Source organism: Perissodus microlepis, chromosome 11 (genome assembly GCF_051167445.1).
Source record: "Perissodus microlepis isolate ML-2025 ecotype Zambia chromosome 11, ASM5116744v1, whole genome shotgun sequence".
In the NCBI taxonomy this organism is placed as follows: Eukaryota; Metazoa; Chordata; class Actinopteri; order Cichliformes; family Cichlidae; genus Perissodus; species Perissodus microlepis.
The window spans coordinates 35,206,482-35,232,072 of NC_140471.1; the positions used below are offsets into that span (position 1 = coordinate 35,206,482).

At 41.8% G+C, this 25,591-nt stretch overlaps 3 protein-coding genes across 8 annotated transcripts in view; 2 read left to right on the forward strand and 1 right to left on the reverse strand.

The window, feature by feature from the left end:
• The first annotated feature begins 3,555 nt into the window (after positions 1-3,555).
• dnajc28 (DnaJ (Hsp40) homolog, subfamily C, member 28) lies at positions 3,556-8,119 on the forward strand. 2 transcript variants are annotated; one of them, XM_084944471.1, is made up of 2 exons: positions 3,556-3,622; positions 4,974-8,119. In XM_084944471.1, exon 2 carries the CDS (start codon positions 4,987-4,989, stop codon positions 6,130-6,132), a length of 1,146 nt encoding a protein of 381 aa, XP_084800597.1. In that variant the 5' UTR covers positions 3,556-3,622; positions 4,974-4,986; the 3' UTR covers positions 6,133-8,119. The 2 variants fall into 2 exon arrangements, with proteins under 2 accessions (XP_084800597.1, XP_084800596.1); XM_084944470.1 differs by having other exon boundaries at positions 3,598-3,692.
• Positions 8,120-12,037: 3,918 nt separating this feature from the next.
• LOC146378391 (sodium channel regulatory subunit beta-1) lies at positions 12,038-19,199 on the reverse strand. The gene is made up of 6 exons (XM_084944484.1): positions 18,904-19,199; positions 16,724-16,890; positions 15,358-15,592; positions 15,032-15,182; positions 14,870-14,923; positions 12,038-14,780 (listed from the first exon to the last, which is right to left on the reverse strand). Exons 1-5 carry the CDS (start codon positions 18,944-18,946, stop codon positions 14,878-14,880), a joined length of 642 nt encoding a protein of 213 aa, XP_084800610.1. The 5' UTR covers positions 18,947-19,199; the 3' UTR covers positions 12,038-14,780; positions 14,870-14,877.
• A 2,566-nt stretch (positions 19,200-21,765) lies between these two features.
• Positions 21,766-25,591, forward strand: part of gramd1a (GRAM domain containing 1A) — a 43,016-nt gene continuing 39,190 nt past the window's right edge. For 2 of the 5 annotated variants that reach the window (XM_084944456.1, XM_084944457.1), the window contains exon 1: positions 24,793-25,182. In XM_084944456.1, coding sequence (XP_084800582.1) covers positions 25,067-25,182 — 116 coding nt within the window. In that variant the 5' untranslated portion in view covers positions 24,793-25,066. Of the gene's footprint in view, positions 21,976-23,988; positions 24,064-24,792; positions 25,183-25,591 lie in introns of those variants that run through there. The other 3 variants (XM_084944458.1, XM_084944459.1, XM_084944461.1) reach the window with 2 other exon arrangements.

The window sequence follows — 25,591 nt, forward strand, 5'->3', positions numbered from 1 at the left end:
TGTGAACACACCGTAAGTTTCTGGAAATGACTTTTTGTAGAGTTATATTTAGTTGACCTCTTTTCTGGGCCTGCTAATTATGTTTTTTGAATTTTGTCTTTTGAACCTTTTTGAGGGTAAAATAAAGAAAACCCTTTTTGAAGACATTTTTTTCCTGTGTCCTCTATGCCTTGGCTGCTTGGTCCCTCACGCTGACTGAAAACACACTCTTGCCCATAATGAATGAAATGTTTCTATTTACCTGCATGGCTGCTGTAGCTATGGTCTGTACATGGAGCACAGGTTTGGTACTGCTGCCTGGAGAAAGAATAAATTACCTTTTCAGCAGTCATTAGTATCTAACTGGACACTTGTGAAACAGAAACTGGATGAGTATATATCTGGAATAGAGAAGTCTGAGAACTGTCTTTGACAACCACCTAAAATTCTCTGCCAACACAGAGGAGATTCTCAGGAGGTGCCACCAACGGCTACACCTCCTTAGGAAACTAAACTCCTTTGGAGTCAGCACAGCCATCATGATGACTTTCTACTATGCCTTCCTGGAAAGCATCATGACCTCCATCACCTGCTGTACAGGAACAGACTGCAGCACACGGCATCACTGTGCTCTAAAATCATCGGCCTGCCTGTCAGAACTCTGGCACAGGTTTGCAGCCAACAGGCCCTTAGGCTACGTTCACACTGCAGGTCTTAATGCTCAATTCCGATTTTTTGATCAAATCCGATTTTTTTGTCTGCTCATTCCCACTACAAATAAAATGCGACAGCAAACGCGCTCTAGTGTGAACGCTCAAAGCGGCCTGCATGCGCAAAAGAAGACGTCACACACAACGCGCTCTGTTTAGACTCAGAGCAAACAATATTGTTTGACTGATGGCCCTTAATATAAAGACTTCGGACTTCACGTTTCCCAATTTTTGCTTTAAGTTATTTTGTTATTTACATAATAATGTAGATAACCTAATAATGATCCTTATTGCTGTTTTAGAGGAGCGGTGCTTCAAAGGATAGCTGCAGATTTCTGTCAGAATCTGCAGATTATACAGTACAAATAAAATGTTCACGTTTCTCCAACGTTGTCTTCCCAACAGTTTCACCGGATGGCCAGGAAGCGTTTGCGATGTCTTCTCCGGCGCTGATAATTGGCGTTTGTCTTGTGTCAGTGACGTAAAAGACGGATTTAATGAGACTTGACCGTTCAAACAGCGGTCGCTTTCTAAGACATCGGATATGTATCGGATTCAGTACCACATACGAAAGTGACTCATATCGGATTTGAAAATATCGGATTTGCGCCGTTCATACCATGATCGGATATGGGTCGCATAGGGTCAAAAAAATCGGATTTGATGCGCTTTCGCCTGCAGTGTGAACGTAGCCTTAGACAGGCAGCCAAAATCCTCAACGACCCCTCTCACATTCTTCACCCTGCATTTCAATGGCTCCCCTCTGGGCGACGCCTCCGCTGCATTTCCTGCAGGACTGAGAGGAGGAGAGCCACCTTTGTCCCCAAAGCCACGCTGGTTTTTAACTCCAGCTGATAAGAACATTTCCCACAACAGAAACATAAACTACACTCTTCTTATTCTACTGACACTTTATTCATTTTTAGAGTTACAGTTACAGTTATTTATTCACCTTCAGTCACTTTCATTTTAAAACTGTAATTTTAAAACTATATACTGTATATTCTGTGTATTTATTATTTCACTCCTATCGCCTGTTCTTATTGTCCTTATCTTCAACGTACGCTGCGCGGTTGTTTGTTAATTGCCCCTTGGGGATAAATAAAGTCTTCTGATTCTGATGAACTTGAGATCAAGTCTCTTCCTTCTTATAACGTCCTTAATGACAAACCAGAGCATCAGTGTCACAGTACCTGCTGAAATCTATCAGAATTCATATGCTCCCCATAATTTATGTAAAATATTTGTGAAAACTTTTTCTCAGTCTAGAAAAATTGTGGAAAATTTGGGTGAAAATGCATTAGCCATGGCATAAGCACGTCTGACCTAAATATAGTTTTCTTCCATCACATTTTGTATCCTAGTCTGAAAAGCAGGCCCCAGAAAGTCTGCTTCTGTTCATCGGCACAAAGCTTCAACTAAATGAAAGATGAGGGCTGCTTCCTCTCAAATGGACTGTCACTAAAACAACCTGACCTCTGACCGTGTGGTAACCAAGCAGCAAGAAACCAAAAATATTTGTATTTGTAATGTACTCTGCTCTAATTATTAATTAAAACATGCTCTCCACATGAAAAACAACAACAGAGAAGGTGAGGAGTGAGTGAAACTACACAAAGTCCAACAGTGGATAAAAAAGCCACATCGGTCGATCTTTAATTTATAATTATATCCCAATAACATCAGCAATGCAAGAACACAAGAACACTCATGCTCTGACTTAACATGAACCTAAAACCAGCAGCTCTTTATATAACTTATAATTATAAACTATTATCAATTACATTAGTTAAAAAATGACTTAATCCTTGCTTACCTTTGAGGACTCATCTAAAATTTGTCCACCTGGTAAATCATTCTTGCTGCGTGAGCAGGAGCTTGTCTGTGGTTTAATGCAACGTATTTTTTCTCAGTGTGAGAAACTAGTTCCATCTAGCTCTCTCTCTCTCGCTCTCTCTCTGATCTTTCTGGGGTTTATTTTAAGGTTTGTTTAAAAAAAAGTGCCTATAGCGGTGCCCCTTGGCCTCTTTTGGCACTGTTATTTAGGGCTGTTCCTCAAATCTGATGTCTCCTTTTAATCAACATTTTCACTCCCCAAAACAGCAGCTGCAGATAAACAGAATTTAAATAATAGGCTTTTTCATTAACTTTCAGTAAAAAGCTCCACATCACATTCTCAGATATGCATTCACAAACTAACCAGACGTATATTTCTTCTTTCTGGTTGTAACTAATTAAAGATATTGTAAATCATATGCAGTGTGTGTCTTCATTTACTAATTGTTTGTCATTGGACAGGAAGACCTGTGGTTTGCTGGAGCAGCAACGAGAAGCAGAAATGTAGCACATAATGTTTAACAACTAAGAACAGGAAACATAAGGGGACTATCCAAACCCAATTTTATTCCTTCCTAGTTAAATGTACCCTTTTTAATTTTCATATTTATTTCCTATCTTATTCATAGCCTTTTCTTTTTTCTTTAGGTCACGAGCAGTTGTGTAAGCATTTCACTGCATATCGTACTGTGTATGACTGTGTATGTGACAAATAAAATTTGAATTTGAATTTGAACTCAATTTATTGGGTTAACTTTATTCGTTTGATAAATGTCATCATGTTTTTGATAGAATGCTTCACCGTAATTAAAATTTTAATTCTGACACATTATAGTGTGTAAGTGTTTTGTTTTTTTTTCTTAAAGCAGGGCAGGTCGTTTAGTTCCACAGCCTTTCATAGAGAAGTGTCCCCCTGCCGGCTGCTGGCTGAACTGCAGCCACATACCGTACAATAACACGAAGGCGCTGCTGGTCGTCTCTGGGTCGACAGAGGGCGCTATCGCAGGTGAATACAGAGATATCGCAACCTTTGAGGAAGCAGACGAAGAAGAAGAAGAAGCAAAAGAAGAAGAAGATCCACTACTAACAACAAACAGGTGACCTGTCTTCTCTCTGTGCGAGGCCGTGGGTCATGCAGTGTTATAACGTGTTCTGGTGAATAAACAGGTCTGGTTTTCGTTCAGTTTTGGGGTCTAAATGTTTTAAATCAGTCTCCATTAACTCGATGTTTAGTTGTAAAATAGCAGCTAGCAGTCATTCTGGCTGGTAGCCTCTCCTCCTCCGCACACTGATCTCAGCTGTTGGCTGACAGAAGACTTCGAGCTACTCTAAACTATTAAATAACGGCTAATTTGCATTTTGTGCTCACTTGGTTATTGTGTGAGGACCTCCCGTTCTCGTTAACACCTCCAACACTGTTATAAGGATTCAGAGGCTGTAGTGGAAGTGCTAACACCAGTGCATGCTGTCTTTGTTTGTTTAATTATGAATATATGCAGAGTTAGGAAGTTTTACAGCACTCTTTGTATTTATGCATGTATATTGTATAAAGTATGTTAGAGTTATATGAATGGCCTCATTTAGGATGGTATCATCCAACATCCGTCAGTTTCACTGTATCATTTCTGCATATGTGGCCTTTATATTATTTCTCTGCCAGATTTAAATAGACTTAATAAAATAAACTCATACAACCAATGCAATAAAGGCAACATCGAGCCCTTCTTTCAGGTGAAGCTGTGATGTTATTTCCTGTTACAGCTGTTTTCAGACACAGTAAAGATCTTGTTCACAAACATTAGTGAAGTGCGGCTTTGAAACAAACTCCATGTAGACTTTCAACGTTTGTGGCAGGCTTGTCTTTGGGTAAAAACGCATCTATAACTGAGTAACTCATTGCCTCACCAGAAGTCTGAAATATGAAGCAGGATTGTGGCTCATCCAGGTAACTTCAGCATTTAGCTCGGTTGTCAGTGTTACAAAGGTGGTTCATTTGTTTCTCATGTGCATCACCATATGCTGTAGATCTGCTCCAGACAAGGTGGTGATCCAGGTGAACAAGCACAAAATCACCGAAACATAGCGTCAGCCATGTAACCCAAATCCAAATATATGCAGAAATAAATAAATGTGTTTTTTAATAGAATTAATTGAATTGAACTAATTGAATTATATCATTATTAATTAAATAGTTCTTACCAATTTGAATCAATTGGCATTTTTAGGTAATTATTTAAAACTCACTTTTTCAACAACACTTTCAGCTTCTAGAGTTCTTTTGTAAAGTGTCCTTGAGTTTCTTGAAAGGTGCTTTACAAATCTGAATTATTATGACTTATTATTCTTAACAGCAGTAGCCCTCATTATTCTTCACACTGAACCCTGGTGACAGTACACAGCCACAACATGCTCAACATGGAACTGAATCTTTTCCTTCTGTGTCAGCAGGAGTGTGCTGGAGATGAGTTTCACTCTCCGCCTCCTGGTTTCCTGCGGCGACTGCTATCATGGACGCCTTCTGCTCATCTGGTCTCAGTCGGTCCGATCGCTGAGCTCTGGTCCTCGAATCAGCCGCAGCCTGCGGGAGAGCTACCGGCTTCTGCAGCTGCCTGACGAGGGCAGCAGCAGTCCTGTGCAGGTGAAAGAGGCCTACCTGCGTCTCGCCAAGCTCTACCACCCTGACTCAGGGGTGCCAACTGCAGACGCGGTGCTGTTTGCTCAGGTCGAGGAGGCGTACCGTGCCGTGCTGGCGCATCAGAGCAAAGTCAAGCAGCTGAGCGGAGAGAAGGAAGCTGAAGATGAGGATAAGTCCAGAGGTGCAGCACTCCAGCACAGACACTACCTCAGCTACGAGGGCGTGGGCACAGGCACGCCCAGCCAGCGTGAGCGTCAGTACCGTCAGATTCGTGTCGACCGGGCATCCGAGCAGGTTTTAAACTACCGACAGCAGGAGCACGAGAGGGCGGCGGCGGGCGAGGGGGCGCTGGTGGAACGAGACATGCGCCAGCGTAGCCGCAAAATCAAGATCACCCAGGCGGTGGAGCGGCTCGTGGAGGATCTGATTCAGGAGTCGATGGCCCGCGGAGACTTCAGGAACCTGAGCGGCGCCGGAAAGCCCCTCAACAAGTTTGAGCACAATCCCTACGCCGACCCCATGACCCACAACCTGAACCGCATCCTCGTAGACAACGGTTACCAGCCCCCTTGGGTTGTCACGCAGCGCGACATCAGAGAGGCCACCGCTCAGATCCGAAACAGGCTGTTGGACGGGCGGGCCTGGCTCAGTGACCCCGTGACTCCCAGAGAAAGCCGGGAGTGGGAGGAGCTGTGTGCGTCAGTGGAGGAGGAGCTAGTCAAACTGAACAAGCTGGTAGACAATTATAACCTGATCGTGCCGATGCTCAGCATGCAGATGGTTCACTTCAGTTTGTCCCGAGAGATCGAGTGTGCCGTGAAAGGAGCTCGCCAACGCCGACTGCAGCAGCAAACGGAGAGAGAGAGGGAGCGCGAGAGGAGGAAGGAGGAGAAGAAACGAGCCAACGCCGCAGCGATGACGAAGAACAGAAAACACGGACTCGTGTCGTGGATGCAGAATTTGCTCCGATAAAAAAACAACAATTGTGTTTTTTAATTTAACCAGCACCAAAGGTCTGCCCGAAGGCACTGAAGCTACATCTGAGTTATTAAATTATTACAGTAATTTCAGTGGTCACCAGGACAAAAACACTGCATGTGTCAAATCAGCTGACTCTGCCCCAAAAAAGCATTTAAAATCTTTAATATTCCCTGGAAGTTATGTTTCTAACATCAGCTTTGCTGTTGGATGGTTTCCCATAGATTTCTGTTCAGAGGCCTGAAGTACAAAGCATCTTCAGGTAGAACGTCACATCAGGTCGTGGTTATACTGGTTATACTGGGAAAAACAGAACATAAAAACCCTCATTCACTGACCAATCAGATACTTTGGTTTGAAGGATTTTAAACTGTTTCTGAATTAAAAAGTTCACCATGAGTACTTTAAGTGCCCAGCTTCCTCCAGCTCAATAACAAAAAGATTAAACGGTCCGTTCTCGACTTGATGCTTTTCCCTCCTCATGGTAAGGAGGTGAAAGCATCTTCCAGTCCAAAGGTGGTGGACACCTGGTATAGCTAATAGATAGGTGGTATGTAAGGTGATGTAGGGAAAGTTGAGGTTTTAAACTTTAATAAAGGCTCATCATTGTGGATCATTGTGGATTGGTCCTTGGTTTCTGTAGATGTCCAGAAGTCGGGGTATCCGTAACAAAGTGTAAGTGGTTGGATCGTGTACCACACTAGGGCTGCCACAAACGATTATTTTGATAGTCGACTAGTCACCGATTATTTTTGCGATTAGTCGACTAATCAGATCATCATCCATTAGACGTAAAACGTACAGCTTATTGCACCAGCAGCATCTGCTCTTATATAACTATCATTAGCTTACAGCTTTAAGTGTTTACGGTATGTGCTAACTAAAAATAAAGACAAGATGATAGTTTATTAAATTTTAATGAAATTTGCAGATTGTTTCGGTGAAGTTTAATAAACTCCTTGCTATCTAAAATATAACAGGACACCGGAGTAAATTCTCATCTCACACTTCTGATAATCAGCTGTCTGCTTGACGTTTATTCAGCTGTGTAAAAACTATAATTTAATCTCAGCCAAACCGATTTACTCAGGAACAAATAAAATACTAAAAAAAGCCAAACAATAACATTTTTAAGTTATCTAAGTGACTTATATATCATGTTTAACCTGAGTAGCGAAAGACGGCGGTGGGTTTGAAAACGATTTGCCGGGAGTCCGGTGTTCTCACGGCTCTAGTGAGCCGTGCCCTCGGCTAGCTATCGAGCTAGTGGGTAACAGACGTCTCCGAAAACGTCGGAGCGCTTTTGAAAATATGTGGTGTCTTGATAAACTGAGCAGATATTTGAGGTTTACACAGCTACATTCTCGCCTGAAAATATGTTAAACGTTTATTTTGTGACCCAGAAAGAATAATAAGAGTAATTTTAAAACTAACTAGCTGCCGCCATTGTTGGAAACTGAGCTGGGCTGCGCTATGAATTCTGGGACACAGCTTCTTCTTCTTCGGGGTTTAACGGCAGCTGGCATCCTTGTACATGCAGTGCTGCCATCTTCTGTTTCAGTCCGTTATTACACTCTTAAATCCTACTACTCATTCCTGCGTCTTTTGTGATCTTACAAAGCTTCAAACAAGGCGTTGACTATTAAATCAGTCGTCGACGATTTTGATAGTCGACGTAATCGTGACTAGTCGACTAATCGTGGCAGCCCTATACCACACCATGTCCTTGTTTGTTGCATTAAGCTGCAGAGCTGATAGATTGATCCAGACTTTCATTTGTTTGTTTAGTGCTCAGCCAATCAGAGCCCAGCTCGGAGCTGCAGGTGTTTCCTGTCAGATAAAAGTTTAAAAGAAATCAGAATCAGAGTGCAAAGTGTGAGGAACTGTTGGAGTTATTTCTGTGAAATCACTGAAATGCAAACCTGACGCTGTAACTTTTGGTTAATGTGATCAAATTAAATGTGGAGTGTTGCAATTTAAATTATTTGAGTCATTGAATGTCTTCGTTTAGTCCGTCAGCTGCTCCTGCGTCGCAGGATTGCAGATGATGACGGGCTCCTTGCTGCCCGCTCCATCACCCGTGGCCACCCTGCGCAGAGCCTGAGCGACAGCCCTGGACGGCGCCGTGGCCGCGTTCCAGTCGTGGGCGATGTACTGGTGGTACGGGTCGTGAGAGCTCTCCAGCTTCTTTGAGCGGATGTAGCTGAGCATGATACCGAACGTGAAGAAGCTGAACATGCCCACCAGCAGCAGGATGTACATGATTCCCTGAGACTCAGTGTGGGCCCTGCCTGCAGCCGCGTGCTGCACGGCCTGCTGGGTAGTGAAGTTCTCAGCAGGCCCTGCAGGAGACAGAAAGCTCGTGCTGTTGAGACAGTGCTGCAGGACGGAGAGAAGGAGAGACTGCAGCTCGGTACTGTTGATGTAGGACATGGCTGATCTCTGCTGGGCACTCAGCAAACTGCAACTAGGAAAAAAGATAAATTTATAGAGAAATGCAGTTATTTAGAAATGCGATATATGCCTCTGGTACATGACAAATGAACTTCAGGAGAGCTTAGTCTCTCACATGCGGTTAATTTTTGCTTTGAAACCATATCATCTTTCAGAGATGTACAAAAACATTTACATACATTAGTCCACTTGGAATGTGTGCAAATCAGAAGATTTCACTATATATACTTTTTTATAATGTTATATATATCACTGTATGTAATTTCAATACAAAAGAGCTTCCTTAGTCAGAATCTGTTTTATGTCATTTTTTACACGTACAGTCATTATTTGATTTCCACAGTACAAATCTATGAAGGCCTTTTCATCATTTTTGTTTGAGAACCATGAATTTTACAACATTGTATCCTAATAACACAGTGAGATTGTTTGGCAGTAATTTTTCATTTGTGGAGTGATTTTAAAAACTCATGTTTAAAAATTCTGAGTGAGTCGTTCGGAGGAGTCGTGATTCCCACAGCGAGGGCTGCAGTGCTCCGCACGCTGTGCAGATTTTTCAGTTTTCAAGTCTTTACAACCAATCAATATATTTCTAAAAAGCTTTTAATTTTGTAAAATTTTTCACTTGATTTTTCAGATTTTGAACAGTAGATTTATTCAAGTAAAAGTACATTTTAATATACTTTTACTTTATACAAGTATTTCCATGTTTTGCAGAGACTGTATATTACTTGCACTCCATCCATCTATTTTCTGTTGCTTCTCTGGTCGGGGTCATGCAGAGACGCTCAGGCCTTCCGCTCCCCGCCACCTTCTCCAGCTCTTCCAGAGGGACACCGCAGAGACACAACCTCTGCAGGACGTCTCTGTGGGTTGTCGTCCCAGTGGGGCCTCACATACGAGGAGCCGTTCAGCTTTACTTGCTTATTATTTGGCAGATTTTAAAACATAAATCTATTATTATATGATGATGTATTATTAGGGGAAACGTTGTCAGGTATTATATAAGTGACTGAACTGATATATACAGTAATCACTAATATCATGTTTAGGATCCTCCATGAGTACTTTCACAACTTTTGTTCTATTCTTCAACTACGATTATGACTATTACTTAAATAAAGTGATTAAATATTTCTGTCATCACATTTACAAACCGCTGTTCACCTAAAAACAAACTTCAGCTCTTCCATGAAAGTAAAACTTGTCCCAATGTTTTCTGCACGACTCTCCAATCTTTCAGCCCCTCAGCTTAGTTCTTGTTCCCTTGTGCAGCAGCCCAGTAAAAACACTCATTTCAATGTGACTTTATGCAGTATGAAGAAATATGTTGTGAAAAGATTTAAATACTTAATGGCTCATTTACATATTTAATCATCAGAAGAAAATTTGTGATAAAAAAAAACTGATCATCTTAATCTGAGAGGTCTAGTTACAGTTTTTAGCCCGTTCACCTGAGATTTAAAATAAAATACAAGGGAGGCAAGTGGGAGGTGTAATCAGGTGTAATCTGAGAGGCAGCTCACATTTTTCAAATCAATATCAGGGTTCTCACATTCTCGGGGGACGATGATCGAGTTTGTCTTATCGTTACTGATGTTTAGAGATTTCATTGTGCACACACATCCTGACTGAATCTTCATGCATTAGAGAGAAAAACTTACCTGTGAAGGACGCGGACTCACATCAACCCGTGCGTCTCCAGCGAGGAAAGAAGCAGCTAGTCGCTGAACCCTGAGTATTAATGCTCAGTCCTCACCCATAAACATGCTCAACATGTCAACACGTTTAATGAAACCAGGAGGTCACAGGGCAAGGTTAAAGGCAGCAGGGGTGTCCTAATTTCACTCCCCTGTGCTGGTCCAAGCAGCAGCTTTGCAGGAAGATTATTATCTTTACATCAGGCCTTGTTTAGGCAGCGTTACCCAGTACAATGTCACTACTTTCATTATGTATCATGAGTCTGACTGCATGTCAGATATGAACATTTCAGTGCTGCTCATAGGATCGCCATCCATGCTCCTCTGAGCATCCGGACAGCAGCTTGTCAGATGTGTATGTGCTCGGCCGGGTTGTGTTGCAGAGGGGGTGTGTGTCGCTGCAGGGACGGCGCCGGGCTGCGAGCAGGAAGAACAAAGCTGCTTTCAGACCAGAGGCAGTTTGGATCGTCTGCAGCACAGCTCAGACTAGATTGAGTTACAGCATAGTCACCTCCAAATGTCCTCTCACCACTGTGTGTGTGTGGACGGGTTTTAACATCTTCATGGGGACCAAAGATGGATAGTTTACTATACTTGTGGGGACAAACAGCCATCGTGGGGACCAAAATCCCAGTCCCCTCGAGTTTGAAGGCATTTTGAGACTCAAAATGTGGTTTTAGTGTCAGGGTTACAATTAGGTTATGGTCAGGTTTAGGGTCAGGGTTAGGCATTCATTTTTGATGGTTAGGGTAAGCGGCTAGGGAAAGCATTATCAATGAGACGATACAAGGATATAAATACACACACATGTGTGTGTGTGTTTAGAAACAGTAAGTGTAGCAAAAACAGTGGACAAATATTAACAAAAATATGATCGTACAACCTTTGTCTAATCAGATGTTACTGTGTGTGCTTTTAAACCAGAGTTAACATAAAGAGTATTTAATGGCGTCGTTTTGCTTTTGCTGGTCTCTGCTCTCTTCCCTCCAGCCTCCACCTCCTCACTGTTCTTCACGCTGCACAGTGTTAGCTGACTAGCTAGCATTACCCAGAATGCTGTTCTGCAGTGTAATTTTGTAAATATCCTCTTAAAATTCAATTATTTGCTTCCAATCATCAGAACTGTGAATAGGCTGAAATAAAGTTCCCCACAAGGCTCTTGGTGGGAAAATTAACAATAATTAGTGATAATAGAAAAATTAATATTAAATACAAAATTATACCCATAAATAGTTGAAATAAAGAAAAAATCCTCTCGTCTCATTTTGTTCTAATGTTTCATACATTCTGACTTGAATTGGAGATGATTGGAGGTAAAGTGTGTTCTCTCCTACTCCCTACTGTGAGCCGTTACAAGATGTTCAGCTCTGAGTCAGCGGGCCTCACTTTGAGAACCTGCACTTTAAAACAACTAATGGGCCAATAACCAACAGTCTCCTTTCCAATGCTTCCTATTTACTCCTCCAAGACTGTGAAATTATGACTGAATCAGTTACAAGACTGATTCACCTTAGCTTGTGCCATCTTAGCATGTGACACAAGACTCGGGCCTACACCACACTGGCAGCGACGTGGTGACCAGAAAACATCAAATACATTCGGCTAGCTGATCATCAGCTCCTCTAGCCTTCACTTATCCTTAGGCAAGACACTGAACCTTGAGTTTATCCCAAATCATTCATCAGAGTGTGTGTGAAAGTAGGCAAAGTGCCAATCAAAGAATGAGACTTGTTTTCAGTTAAATTTATTTATACAACGCCAAATCACAACAACAGTCGCCCCAAGGCACTTTATATTGTACGATAAAGACCAATAATCCAGGGAAAACCCCAACAATCATATGACCCCCTATGAACAAGCACTTTGGTGACAGTGGGAAGGAAAAACTCCCTTTTAACAGGAAGAAACCTCCGGCAGAACCAGGCTCAGGGAGGGGCGGGGCCATCTGAGCAAGGGGAGGACTACAGAACAAAGACACGCTTTAAGGAGGGCGAGTGACCAATGAGAGCACCAGACACTACTTGACATGTGACCTGACAGTAGATATATTAGAGGGTTACCTAGGCAACCTGGGTTATGTGCACACGACCAGCCATCATCTTCAAAGTGATGAGTGAAAGGCTTCCAGTGTGAATGCAGTTTTATTTTAATCTTGACTTCGTCCATCTTGATGCTTTAAAAACAGAGTGAGGGACGCTTTGAGCTCAGTCACGGAGCATCACATCAGCTGATCAACTTTATTCTGAATTAAACCAGAATTTAACTAGATGTTTCTATTGTCACGAACTCTCATAGCTGTGTGCCCAGAGCTAAAAGAAAAGGAGCTGTTGTCGAATAAAATTGCTTCATCTATAGGGCCGATAGAGTGTCCGTCTACCGTTGATCACCACAGTACCCGCATTAAGCCAGCAGTAGAGTTGGATGAGGTTTTCAAGCCTTTTATCTCTAAAGGATTTCTTTCACTGACTGGGAGGGAGGGGGACAAAGTTCCCTCACAATTTTAAGGGATACTTGTGCAAAGTATTCTGTGGCACGTTGTGTTATTATGCCTTTTTCCAACCAGTCATACTATGGCTCAGATTTGTTGGTGTGGGGAATTACGATGCGCATGCCGCTTCACACAGTTACCCTACTTTCCCCCTTAGTATCAGGCACAGAGCAGGTGGGGGTGAAAGATCAGCTACCAGTCGCGGGTGTTGATCTTATTCTTGGAAATGAATTCGCTGGGGGAAAGATGTTCCCTGCCACCCCTGAAGCTGCTGAAAACCCTGCTGCAGATGTTTTCGGTCATGCACCATCTGGGCCGGTGTCTCTGCAGTTTATCCAGCATGTGTGGTTGCTCATGCACAGACCTTGGTGATGCAGTGGACATTTCCCATACATTCTTTAAGGAGCCTAAAACTCCTGTCAAGCCTTTGCCCGGGAATAAGAATGAATCTGTGGCGTTTACTGGGATACCAAACAACTTGTGTCTAGCAGTAGACAAAGAGCAATTCAGTAGAGCTCAGCAGTCTGATTCTACCTTGTCTGCCTGCCTCTGTGCTGCAAGGCGGCGAGCACTTGGAACCCAGCTCGTGTTGTACTGATGATGCTGTATTGCTTGTTAAGCCTTGACCATGATCATTTAGGAATTAGGAGATCTTATGATAGTTTCCTGCTATTATTTTTGACCAGGATTGAAAACTGAGGTTGTCAGATTCTGTCCATCATTTTATCCACGTCAAATGGTTGGTAAATGGGTCAAGCATTTCTTGAGTGGGAGAAATTTTAGATGGGGGAGTGTTATGATCCAGGTCATGATTTTGTGTAGTTGCTGCTCACCACACCTGAGGGTGGCGTTGTTTGTTCTGTGCTTGTGCTTGTGTAAGTTTGCAGGTGGAGCCTGACCATTGGTAGAAGACTGAATGAGGCTGGCTATAAATTTGGACCTATCCAGACTGGCAGCTCCGCCTACTTCCTGTTTCCAACAAGCTGCGTGTTTAGCCCTGTGTGTGGTGTAATTGAGTTTTCTTAGATAAGAAGAGCTAGGCTGCAGATATTGTAGATAGTGTAAAAAGATCTCTATTGTTGACCTGGTAGCTGTAGGGGTGGGAAGCTGTTTTCTTTGAGAAACTTTTCTCCTGTTTTAGTTAAGGAGACAGGTGGGAGGCCTGTATTTTCTTTTGGGTTTTCTCATTAAGTCAGTTCTGTTTAATGCCCACCCTGACGCTCGCTACCTTTTGAGTTTAATAAAACCACTAGTGATTGTAAAACCGAGGCCGTGTTGTCCTACTTCCTTGGGAGCAGGGAGTGTGGGCTTTTTCTTTTTTTTGGCTTTTCTTGTGTATTGCTCCAGCTCCTGCTAGGCCGGGGTGTAAGAATGCACACAGGGAGAACAGACCACATTTATCTGGAATTATTAATGGAGAAGGAATATTCTTGAGTCACTGCTAACTTGTAAGTCTCTAATAAGTATAGTAGGTAACTTGTGTACAGCTCACCTGTGGCAAATAAGTAGTAATTTAATCGAACACTTTCATTGTTCGGAGATTGCTGACCGCAAACTCTTCATTGAAGGCTTAGTGTTTTTAAATGTTTGCATTACAAATTACAGCACAGGCATCAGACTGCCCACACTCAGATTTATCTACTCTTGGGTTTGTATGACACAAGAGAGAGGGGATATCCCTAATAAGGTCATCTCAGGTACAAAGGCTCCACCCACATTTTCAAATCTGTTGCATATGAGGGGCAGCCAATCAGAAGAAAAATGCCTTAAAAGGGAAATAAACAGCTTGTTTAACATAGAGGACAATCTGAGAGGCTTCATCGAGGTACAGCATGAGATAAATAAGGATTATTTTGAATTGTAATCATGCAAAGCCGCTCTGGCAGAGTCCACAAAAGAAAAAGAAACACGAAGGTGTAAATAAGCAGGTCCATCTCAAAGAAAAAAATGCTCTGATCTTCTGCCTGAGCTCCATTTCATCAGAATCGTGGTGTAGCAATCTGATGGATATAAAAAATGAAAAATACAATCACAAAAATCAAAGTGAAAGACATTCTTCCATGTACAGATAATTTATACAGCAACTCACCGCTGATGTTAGTCTAGCTGCACCCCGTCACAGTTGTCTTTAGATTCTCCCTGTCTACAAGTGCACAAAGGAGACAAAACAATTTTTTTAGATATAAAACCAACACAACCAAAATGACCTGTTTCCTGTGAACAGATCACCTGGACAACAGACATGACTTACCCAGCCTGAGCCTTTCTAGCTAGACGTGCCTCGTGCTCATTCCAGATTTTCTTGTAACAGTAGATCAGAACCACAATGAGCCACAGCTGCAGGAACATGATCAGCACGTACATCATTATCTCCGAGATCACATCAGTCAGCTCTCGATTGGCTGGGAAACAGGAACTGACAATGAAGCTTCAGAGAGAAGACTAACAGGGGCATATTTCTCCCATATTAGCTTCTCTTCTATCCGCCCAGCATGCATAGAGAAGAAGATCTTTTGTAACACTGCTTGGAACAACAATATTTTGTATAACTGAAGGATTTAAATCCATCCTCCTTACCTACAGTCACCACACTAAGCTCCACCTCCTTCTCCACAGTGACAAGCTCAGGAGACAGCGGCAGGAAGAGGGTACGGTGGAAGGTGCAGCGATACGTCCCAGTGTCATTGAAGGTGACGTTATTAACATACACGGTTCCCATCTGAATGTCATCATTTAGTGTCCCGCGCCATACCAGGCGGTCGCTGAAGTCTTCATGGAGGATGTCAGCTACAGGATGGTCATAGTGGAAAATCTGAGATAGGGAAAGAATTAAAAAACTGGGAATTTAGTTATACTTGTTCCCTCACTTATATCTGAATAGAACATAAAGAAATAGACACATATAAGCTGATCGCTGACAAGGTAGGCCTGCTCTAAAACATCCCCTGCTTTATTGTCCTTTTGAGCTCTAATAGGAAACATATTGTACCAAATAAATATCACCATGTATTCAGTAGGACTTTAAACAAATGACTGAGACCAAAAACTCGTCAGAGATGTGTCAGGGGTACACTTCATAATAAAAAAGTTGGAAGGGATACATGTGAGCTTACATGTATGGACCCTCACATGCTCCACCAATCAGTGATCAGTCATCTAAGGCAGCGGTTCCCGACCCCCAGCCAATGGACTGGTACCGGGCCATGAGTCGTTTAGTACCGGGCCGTGAGAGTCGAAGCTCAGGTGTGAAATTTATGTTTTTCATGGTTTTTTATCGTTTTTATCATTAACTCGGTTTCTCTGGGTCTTTTCCTGTGTGTTATGAATAAATCTTCTTTTTTTGGCACCGCTAATCGTTTTATTTTGTTGTGTTCATCTGCGACACCTTAAAGGCCGGTCCGTGGTGCAAAAAAAGTTGGGGACCGCTGATCTAAGATGAACAAAGGTAGACACTGACAAATAAAACAGTTCATCTTCCCTCCCTCCATCCCTCATATATCCACCCATCCATTCATTCATCCATCCATCCCTCATCCATGCATTCATGCATCTATCTATCCATCCATAATCCTTCCCTCCACCCATTCATCCCTCCATCCACTCATCCATCTATCCCTCCATCCATTTTCCAACACGTATCCATGGTGGCAGCAGTTTACTGTGTAATTTATGCCATGGTGTTTGTGTCTGTGGAGTTATTTGCCCACACAGAGTGGTGCAGGTGTTTTCCCCGCACTGGGTTCTCCGGTGCAAACTCCATCCACACTGTGCTGGATGTGAGTGATGCTGTTATTTTGTAGAAAGTGGTCCAACAGTGTTGCTCTTTTTTATGTTTGTGTCAAGAAACAAGAAAAAACATCAACGATAAAAAGAAAAAAAATCCAGTGACGTTTTTGTTTGATGCTCCAATACCTGAGTCACTAGGGAACTTTGTTGAACTTACATGCCTGAACTCCTCCTCTCCCAGAGGCTTGAAATGCCAGTCTACGGTGGCTCGTGCAGGGACCTCCTCTCGTCTCTTACAGGAGATGCAGCCCAGCAGGAATCCTTCTCCCGCCACAGCCTCAGTCAGAGAATCCACCTCAGAACAGCCGCCATGGCACTGAGACACTGCAGAGAGAGGACGAGGGGAAGAAGAAGTAGGAGAAGAAATATAAAATAGAAGCAGAGAGAGAGAGAGAAAATACAAGAGCAGAAATAAATCAGAACTTTGTGAATGAATCTGTCGGCAGTCACGATTATCAAGTAAGCAAAACTTTACTTAAACAAGAAGTAGAGAGACAAAGAATGAAACTAAAGGCAAAAATACCCAAAATAAAAGAGCTCATGTCTTTCCAGTTACACACACATATCACATAATTTAGCACACAGGCTGCAATAAGAAGAAAAAGCGACATAAATCATGTCATAACAGACCAAAATAGTTTTAATCGCCCTGCACATGAAGATTACAGTCTCACACGTATCAATAAAACACCTGCATACACTCTGTTAGGTAGACCTACTGAACTGCTCGCTAACACAAATATCTAATCATCCAATCATGTGGCAGGAACTAAATGCATTTACCATGTATGAAGACATGTTTGAGACGACCTGCTGAAGTTCAATCTCAGCATCGGAATAAAGACCAAAAAACTGGATTAATCTCTCGGATTTACAGAGAAACAGGAAATATCCAGGAGCCGCAGGAGGAGCCATTCTCTGCTGGAATACTTAGTTGATGTCATAGACCAGAGCAACTCCAAACAACAGAAACTCAAATAACCACTTGTTGGAACCAAGGTTTGCAGAAGAGCATCTCTAAATACAAAAGCAGATGAGCTACAGCAGCAGAAGTCCACACCGGGTGTTCATCCTGTCAGCTAAGAACAGGAAGCTGAAGCTACAATTCACACAATCTCCCCAAAACTGCACAACAGAAGACTGGAAAAATGTTGCCTGGTCTAATAACCAACCTACAGCAAATGTGTCATGCTGTCATTTTAATTTGGCCCCAAATCTCTGAGGAATGTTTTCAGTACCTTGTTGAATCAGTGCCATAAAGAGTTACTGCAGTTCTGAAGCCAAAAGTACTAACAAAATGTACCTAATGATGTGTCCAGTCAGTGTTCATTTAGGCAAAAACAAACACTGTAATCATCAGACAGACAGTCGTAAAAGCTGAAAACTCTGGAGGTTAGACATGTTTTGCATGTAACATTAACTGTATGTGAGTAAAGCCCTCACATACACGAGTCATCAGACTGATTCAGCTCCAGGAAATTTTCATGCTGCACGTTGTCAGCACATCTGTCCGTGTTTCTTCTCTTCTTATCATCAAATCTGGAAATGTGTGCAAATGTCATTGAACAGATCATTGTTTGTATTCAGAAAAACAAAACAGAGGCATCTTTCAGTCTTTCCGGATGCAAATGATGGATCGAACAGGAACAGGCGTCTCTTTGAGGAAGCGTCCAGTCTGTTTCTGTCGTCCCCGCCCCAACTTCAACAACACACAGACGGAAAACGCAGGTGTGCAGGTGTGACGGCTACTGGAAACAGCAATAAGTGAGTATCTTTATTTCTAATTAAACTCTACATGTCAACACCAAGAAAAACACAGTGACTGCAGTTGGAGAAAAATGAGACAAAGGCTGAAAAGAAGGACAGCGGGCTACAGATAGATGCAGATATTCTTATATCAGCTTTTGTAAATAAAGACACAGTAGAAATGAAATACAATGCAATGCAAAAAATAAAAAATAAAACAGGATTTGTTTATTTGTAAAATACAATAAACAAAAAAGAAGAAACTAAAGAATAAATGTAACCAGTCACAGACAGTTATGAAGACAGTTATGCAACATTGTATCGAAAAGGCCGCCGTGACTGTCAGACCACTGTTTTGGTGCAAATATCAGGATATCAGGAATCTGATGATATTTGTCCAACAAACTAAATTCGTAAACTTTTTTAGTTTTATTGCGTTTATAGTCATTTTCAATTTTCCAGAATAAGAGAGCTTTACGGTCAAAGTAAAGGGTTTTCATGTATTAGAGAAAAACTTCAGCCACCAGCATTGATCGTTTCTCAGAGTTAAAAGTTAAAGTTGAAGAACAGGATGGATTTTTTTGGACTTACCAAAAAGACTGAAGACAACTAACAAAGAAAAGTAGAGTCTCATCTCTGCGGGAGCCTCGGTCAAGCCTGCAGAGAAATATCGGTGTTGTCTGAGATTACATGTCTGCCTCTTGATTCCCAATGAATTTCATTTTCCATGTGAATCCACACTTTGATTTTCCCATTGGTCCAACAGCTCAACAATCTTTAATTTCACTGAGGCCAAAAGAGAGCTTCAGAGCACAGGAAATGCTTAATTTATATCAAAAAGTTGAGTCTCTGTGTTTCAGGAGTTTTAAGTCTCCCGTGCTGTTCTGTCTGACTTAAGGCAGCTAAATTTAGAGAGTGTGAATCCAGGAGAGTTGGGCATTACGAATGCTGAGAGCCAGCACGAAACCTGAGAAGACGAGACCTGAACCACAACCACAACGTGACCGCCACAGCAACACTACAGCCAAGTGTCCTCTGATTCAAACACTGACAAATCACAAGCCTGCAAAAGAGGAAAACTTTACATATAACTTCATATACAGTGAAATTTGTTGTGGCCAAACAGACATATATTCTTTCTCAGTGTGTACTACTATACACACAGTTTACTGTTCTGTGTTTCATGTTCGTTCTTTCCTAAAAGGAGCTGCAGGGCTGACATGCAAAATATCCACCATAGGATTTGTTAAACAAACAAAGTGGAAACAAAAGCAGCTCAGAGATTAAAGGATAGCTCACAATCAGCTGCTTTCATTCATACAATAACTTCAGTAAAAAGTTCAACATTTTCCTTCATGGTTCAATATTTTTACAGACATAAACATTTACAAATGTTAAACATGACCACATTGGGAAGGCTTTTTGAGCCAAAAGGAACCACTGCACCAAAACTTTAACTGAGCATCTCCCACAATATGACCCTCGGTATTCACTCAAAGTGCAGTTTTCAAATTTTCTCCAGTAAAAAATCAAAATCATCCAGGGGACCAGTGCTTGTTTCTGTTCTCATGTGCCATCAACATTAAAATGATGCTATCTCTGAATTATAGACAGACTTTGCTAGTTTGATTGCAGGTTTTACCAGAACTTAAATGTGTTTTCCAGCTGTACTCACAGAAATCCATAAGGACGCCTCAGCAGAGATACAAAAACAACAACACGTTTGTGGCAACTTTAAGAAAAGAACTGCAGTTTCTATCAAAACTTAGTAATCAGAAGTGTTGCACATTTAAAATAAATTCAGTGAGACAATGTATGTTAAAAGAAGACAAAAGTAAAAGTTTCACATTTAAAAAGTGAAATATTTAATGGGGGTCGGGGTAAAATCTACAATATATAATGGTTTTACTGATCTGACTTGTTACAAGGTTAAAGATGTATTAAACGCATGAATAAAATACACAGGTGTACTCATAAGACAGCAGGCAAATAGGAAATAAAGAAAAAGTGATAAACGATCAAAAAGGAAACAAGGAACAGCAAAGGGACAGAGAAAACTGGGAATGTTGAAAGAAAGAAAGATGGAGGAACAGAAAAAGAAAAGAATTAAACAACAAAGGGGGAAAGTCAAGAAGAAAGATGAGTGAAAACTAAATAAGGAAACCAGGGAAATGTTTTAAATATTAAGAAAATATCAAAAGGGAGAAGAACAAAAAAGATTTTTAAAAAGAGGGGGGAGAAGGAAGCAATAAAAAAAATAAAATTAAAGCAAGACGAGCAACAAAAGACGGAAGAAGAAAGAATAACAAAATAAGGAAAGATGGACAAGAAGAAAGGAGGAAGGCACATTCAGCAGAAAAGGAAGGAAGAAACAACAAAGGAAGCTAGGCCAGAGGAAGGAATGAAGGAAAGGAATGAATGAAGAAAACAAGGACAGAGAGAAGATTGGAGGAAATAGAAAAGGCTGCACCAAAGAAAGGAAAGTTTGGCGTGAAGATAACCCATGAACCGAAATAAATCTGACAGCCGCGGAAAATTATTAGTTTTTATTAAACATCATGTCCCAGCTCCTTTAAAAACGTGTTTCCTCTTCTCTCTTACACAAGGGCGATAGGTATACCGCTGTAAATTGCACTCATCAGCCTCTTTAAACCTGATTTCAAACCCGGCACTTCCCTCGTGTCCAGCCACTAAATGTAATATTTGGTTTGTCTTGATTTCTGCCATTGGAGAGTCTGACAGTCGGTCAATGCCTGCCACAGAAACAAGGCCACTCAAGTCAAGGCTGCCAAAACAGACATCGACTGAAGGCCTCAACTTGCGTGCTGACAAAGACATTCACGTGGAGGATGCAGGCGGTGAGGTGGTGTGATGAATGTAGCGGGATGAATTGTTTTTAAAGGGGAATGGCTCGTGATGCGTGAGGTGAACCTGAACACGTCCCTCTGTGAGGTCGTACAAATATTTGGAGAAAATAATTAAAATGTGAGCAGGCGGTGGGATACACGCCATGTTTGTGTGCGTTTGTGTATTTTAGTTGATTTGGAGGTCAAGGATGTCGTTATGTGATGTAACTAGAGCGATAAGCGTCCTTACCTCTTTGCTCTTTTTTGGCCTTGTGTGTGTCTGTGATTGATAATGGCAGCAAAAATCAGGAGGGTTAAAGAAATTCCCAGAGCAGAACATACGGGAGGGGGGACTTCAAGGAAATGTTGACACATGATAAACCCCGTGTGTGTGTGTGTGCGTGTGTGAGTGTGTGTGAGTGTGTGAGTGTGTGTGTGTGCACCTCTGTGACCCAACACATGCGTACACACAGTGAGTGACACACCTCCTATCTCACTATGCTGGTGATGATTCTTTATTTTTAGCTCAGATCGAGTTTCCAGCCCCTCCTGCTCCGCATGGTTCAGCAGCCAGAAGTGCTCAACAACACAACTCCCTGTAACCTGGAGCGCAGCAGTTCCTGCATATGTGACTCGGAGCTCAGCAGCAGCAGCGGCAGTGCCCAGCGAGGCATTGATTGCAGGAGGCGGAGGAACAAACACTCGAGATGCCTTGCAGACGCTACGGAGAATCCGAAATTGCCAAGTCACTGTGATGCTTTGTCATCAGTTTGAGAGGATGCAGAGGCAGCTGCTGGCTCGGGATCAAAACTGACAGGTACGTTAAAGACAATTCAAAAGTGGTTGTGTAGTTAAAGACTAAAAAACTTCTTTATATGAGTTTTTCTCCTCAAAGGACTACAAATGTCTCTGTTTCATAACGTGGTTGAGCTGCTGAAGTGCAAGAACAGCTATGTAAATATGGACTTTTAGAAAGTCCGGTACAGTGACAGATCAATAAAATCTCAAATATAGGTTGTAAATATGATAAAGTTAAACTTTGCATGCAAAACACCTAAAACTGTAAAAACCTTGAGAGACACACAAATCGTTTCCACACAAACCACAACACAGACAGATTGATCTTATTTAGATGATCACTGAGCTCCTTTATTTGATTTTGGTTCACTTTTTCCAGTTTAAATGTGCTGTTTTTGTCTTGTATTTGTGACCTTGTTAAATTAGTTTGTCTGAGCATCATATTTTTTATTTTATGGAGCTATTTGATAACTATTTAGCTGCTATTTAACACAGAAACTTCAAAACTTGGGGGATCAATAAAGTATATTGCATCTTCTTGTGACCCAATGATGTCACAATAATTAAAGCTTCTCTGTATGTCTGTACATGCCTGTACATTAACAGGTGCAGATTTCAATGGCGATTCTTGGGAAACATTCCCACCAAAAAAACATTAAAGACAGGTCGATTTTTCTTCAACAACAAATTATTTTATTACTACCAAAAATGAGAATTATAATTTCATGCCACCTCTGAATCTCTTTTTGCCTGCATGAATACCTCTGCCTGATGGAGGAGGCAGAAAAAAAAAATCCACTGCAACTATGAGGATTTTTTTTCTTCTCATGTGTAAGATTGCAAATTGATCTTAAACATTCTGCATTAGTCTTTTCATAAAATAATTTAAAACCTTACCGAATTCACTAAAACGATGAACAGAATAAGAAGAAACATCTACAGCTATGACTTCATCGCTATCAACTGAACTTGAACTGGGGCCGAGCTGTACTTTAATGCAATACCACTTTGTACCACAAGATGGAGCACAAAGTTGATGTACCCCGTTATTTAACCTAACAAGTAAAAAGGAATTTATTCTAATTCACAGGAAACGAGTTCAGGGCTATTTTCTTTTGAAATCCATCCATTCTCATCCCACAGCATTCTCATTCCCAACACGTAACATACCGATGATTTGTTACATCCCGAGGCGTATCGTAGTAACGCGAAATGTAACCTTCCGCATCCCTATGGTACGCTCCGGATTGTGGATGGAATCCAACAGAACGGCGTTCGCAGTGGTAACACACGCTCCAGCCGTCTATTCCAGCGCTAACACTAACCTTAACCATATCAGATTGTGTTTTCCAAAGCGATTCATGATCAGAATGTAAAATAAACGTACATGTCTAGATTCATTCCAAACGGCTCTCATACCTCCAAAAGCGTACTATCCCGATGATTTGTCACATAGCGTTGATATGTTATGTTTTAGGATGAGAACATGTTGCTTCTGAAAACGTTTCAAAATGCTGCCCCTTCTGGTGAAAGGTTTAGTTCATATTTGCAGAACTTAATTACACCAATTCTCATTAAGACATTATAGTCAAAATAAAGATTATGAGCATGAAAAATATGAATGAATCCACACTTAAACTGTTACTTTGTTTAAATGTTTAAACAATATGAGCAAAGACTCATAAATCCTGTCTCAGTAGTGATAATATTACACGGAAAAATGGAAAATAATAATTTCTTTCGAAAATGATACAGAATACCCGAGATTCTCACTGAATTTTGTTTTTTCTGTTACATAAATAATGTCCTGCGTGAGGTGTACGTACGCCACCACTTACTTTATAATGTGGCTTCTTGACCTTTATTAAGATTATATAAAAACTGTATTTTTTAATTCTGTAACTGTAAAGCGTGAAACTGCTATGCCGTTCCTTTAAAATGGCATTTTAATATATTAAATGAATTTCAAACAAAACCTCGTCTACAGTTATGCATTTGCATTATTTGGGTTTGCTTTTATTCTCCACTGCAGACCAGGTGACCTGGTATACCTATCGCCCAAAGACTGCATCCTTCCTACAAATGATGCTTCTGCAAGCGGAAGCAGGTGAGATGTCAATCACACTCTTATTTCTTAAAGGACTTTTATTCACTTAATAGGGACTCACAGACACGCAGTATTTCTAGCGCGTGGGGTTACTAGTTGTTGCAGTAGGCCTCTTTAAACACAAGAGGTCGCTATGCTCCTTTGCATCAGCGGTGGTTAACATTTGCTCCCTTCAAACAAACTCTGAAATTAAGCCAAATCTTTGGATTTCCCACCGGGTCAGAGACCTGCTGCCCAGAACCTCTGCTGTTGTGACATCACCGAATTTATTTTTACTTTATTTTTTTTTCTTGTCCTGGAAGTAAAAGAGCCTCCGCGTCATAGAGACCCAGCTGGAGGTGACAGAAGTGAATAATGCAAAGGTTAAAGCTGATGGAAGCTAAACTGAAAACCAGTTCTCAGCAGGTTTCGTTTGTTTGATGTAAACACTCTTCTTCTCGCCACACATCCTCAGGACAGTTATTTTCCTCGGATCGTACCACAAAGTTTGTCCGTGGGGGGTTCGTTTCGTTTGGCTGTTAGATGTGTGTGTATGTGCACATACATCGAAAAATTCTTTTAATCATAACATATAGACTTAAACATTTTTGTGTGTGTTTTGTGTGTTTATTTATGAAAAAGACAGCAGGAGTTGCGTTTTATTGATGAGGTTTAGCACAGCTCCCCCCCGCGCACTAAGCTAGTCGCCCTGGTCTCGTCCTTTTCACTTTTCGACAAAAAACGCTTTGTCTGTTACTTCAATAGCGAGTTAGTTTGGTTCCAGTGCTGAGCTAACTTTGGTCTTTATCTTTAAATTCAGTTTAAGAACAGGGTGAGGGAGGGTGTGTTTTTAAAAAAGTGAAATGGAGGAGGCGTAAGTAGAACTTTCTGTGCTGCGAATAAAGTCTGAGCGGCATCATTGTCGTGGCCTTCAGAGCTCGGGTCTGTGTTTAAGGTTAGCTGGCTAAAGGGGCTAACAGTTAGCTAGAGCCGGCCGGCTGATGCCTCTCTGTGCATCCGAAGCATGTTGATGTGTTCCTGTGAGAAAGTGGATTTTAACATCACGTCCCGCACCGTGGCCCGGCTGGTTTTCGAGGCCGAACAGGATAACAGAAACGGAGGAAACTCGTCCAATGGGAGGTAGGACTTCTACGGACTTTTGAGGAGTTTTAAGGCTCTAAAAGTTTGTTGTTCTTGGTTCTTTGCGCCTCGGTGGTCTTTCTTTGCGCTGCGGCTGTTTAACGGTTGGCAGGAGGTCGGAAATCTTTCAGGTGGTTATTTTCTGCACCGCGACGAACCGAGCAGCAGACTTTTGCACAGGTTAAACCGCAGAGCTAGTGCGTCTGACTCGGCTGTAGTCGGTGTGTTTGTTGGTGCAATCGGAGGAGCTTCGTTTCACGGCGGGGAGAGATAAGGCTCGCTCGTGTGTGCACGGGGATCACGGTGGCTGGATTACTCTGGGCAAACAAGTCTGTGCCAAGATTGTTCTTGTTCAAACAGATCACATCAAATACTGTCAGACGTGCCGGGGCCCTAGCCTTGGAAGTTC

Excerpts from the sequence above, each read along its gene's own strand:
- dnajc28 (XM_084944471.1), top strand. The coding sequence starts at position 4,987 with ATGAGTTTCACTCTCCGCCTCCTGGTTTCCTGCGGCGACTGCTATCAT.
- LOC146378391 (XM_084944484.1), bottom strand. The coding sequence starts at position 18,946 with ATGAGACTCTACTTTTCTTTGTTAGTTGTCTTCAGTCTTTTTG. Across the intron at positions 15,593-16,723 it reads GAGAGGAGGAGTTCAGGCAT|ATTTTCCACTATGACCATCC; the intron begins GTAAGTTCAACA and ends TCCCTATCTCAG. Across the intron at positions 14,924-15,031 it reads GCTAGAAAGGCTCAGGCTGG|ACAGGGAGAATCTAAAGACA; the intron begins GTAAGTCATGTC and ends GTGCACTTGTAG.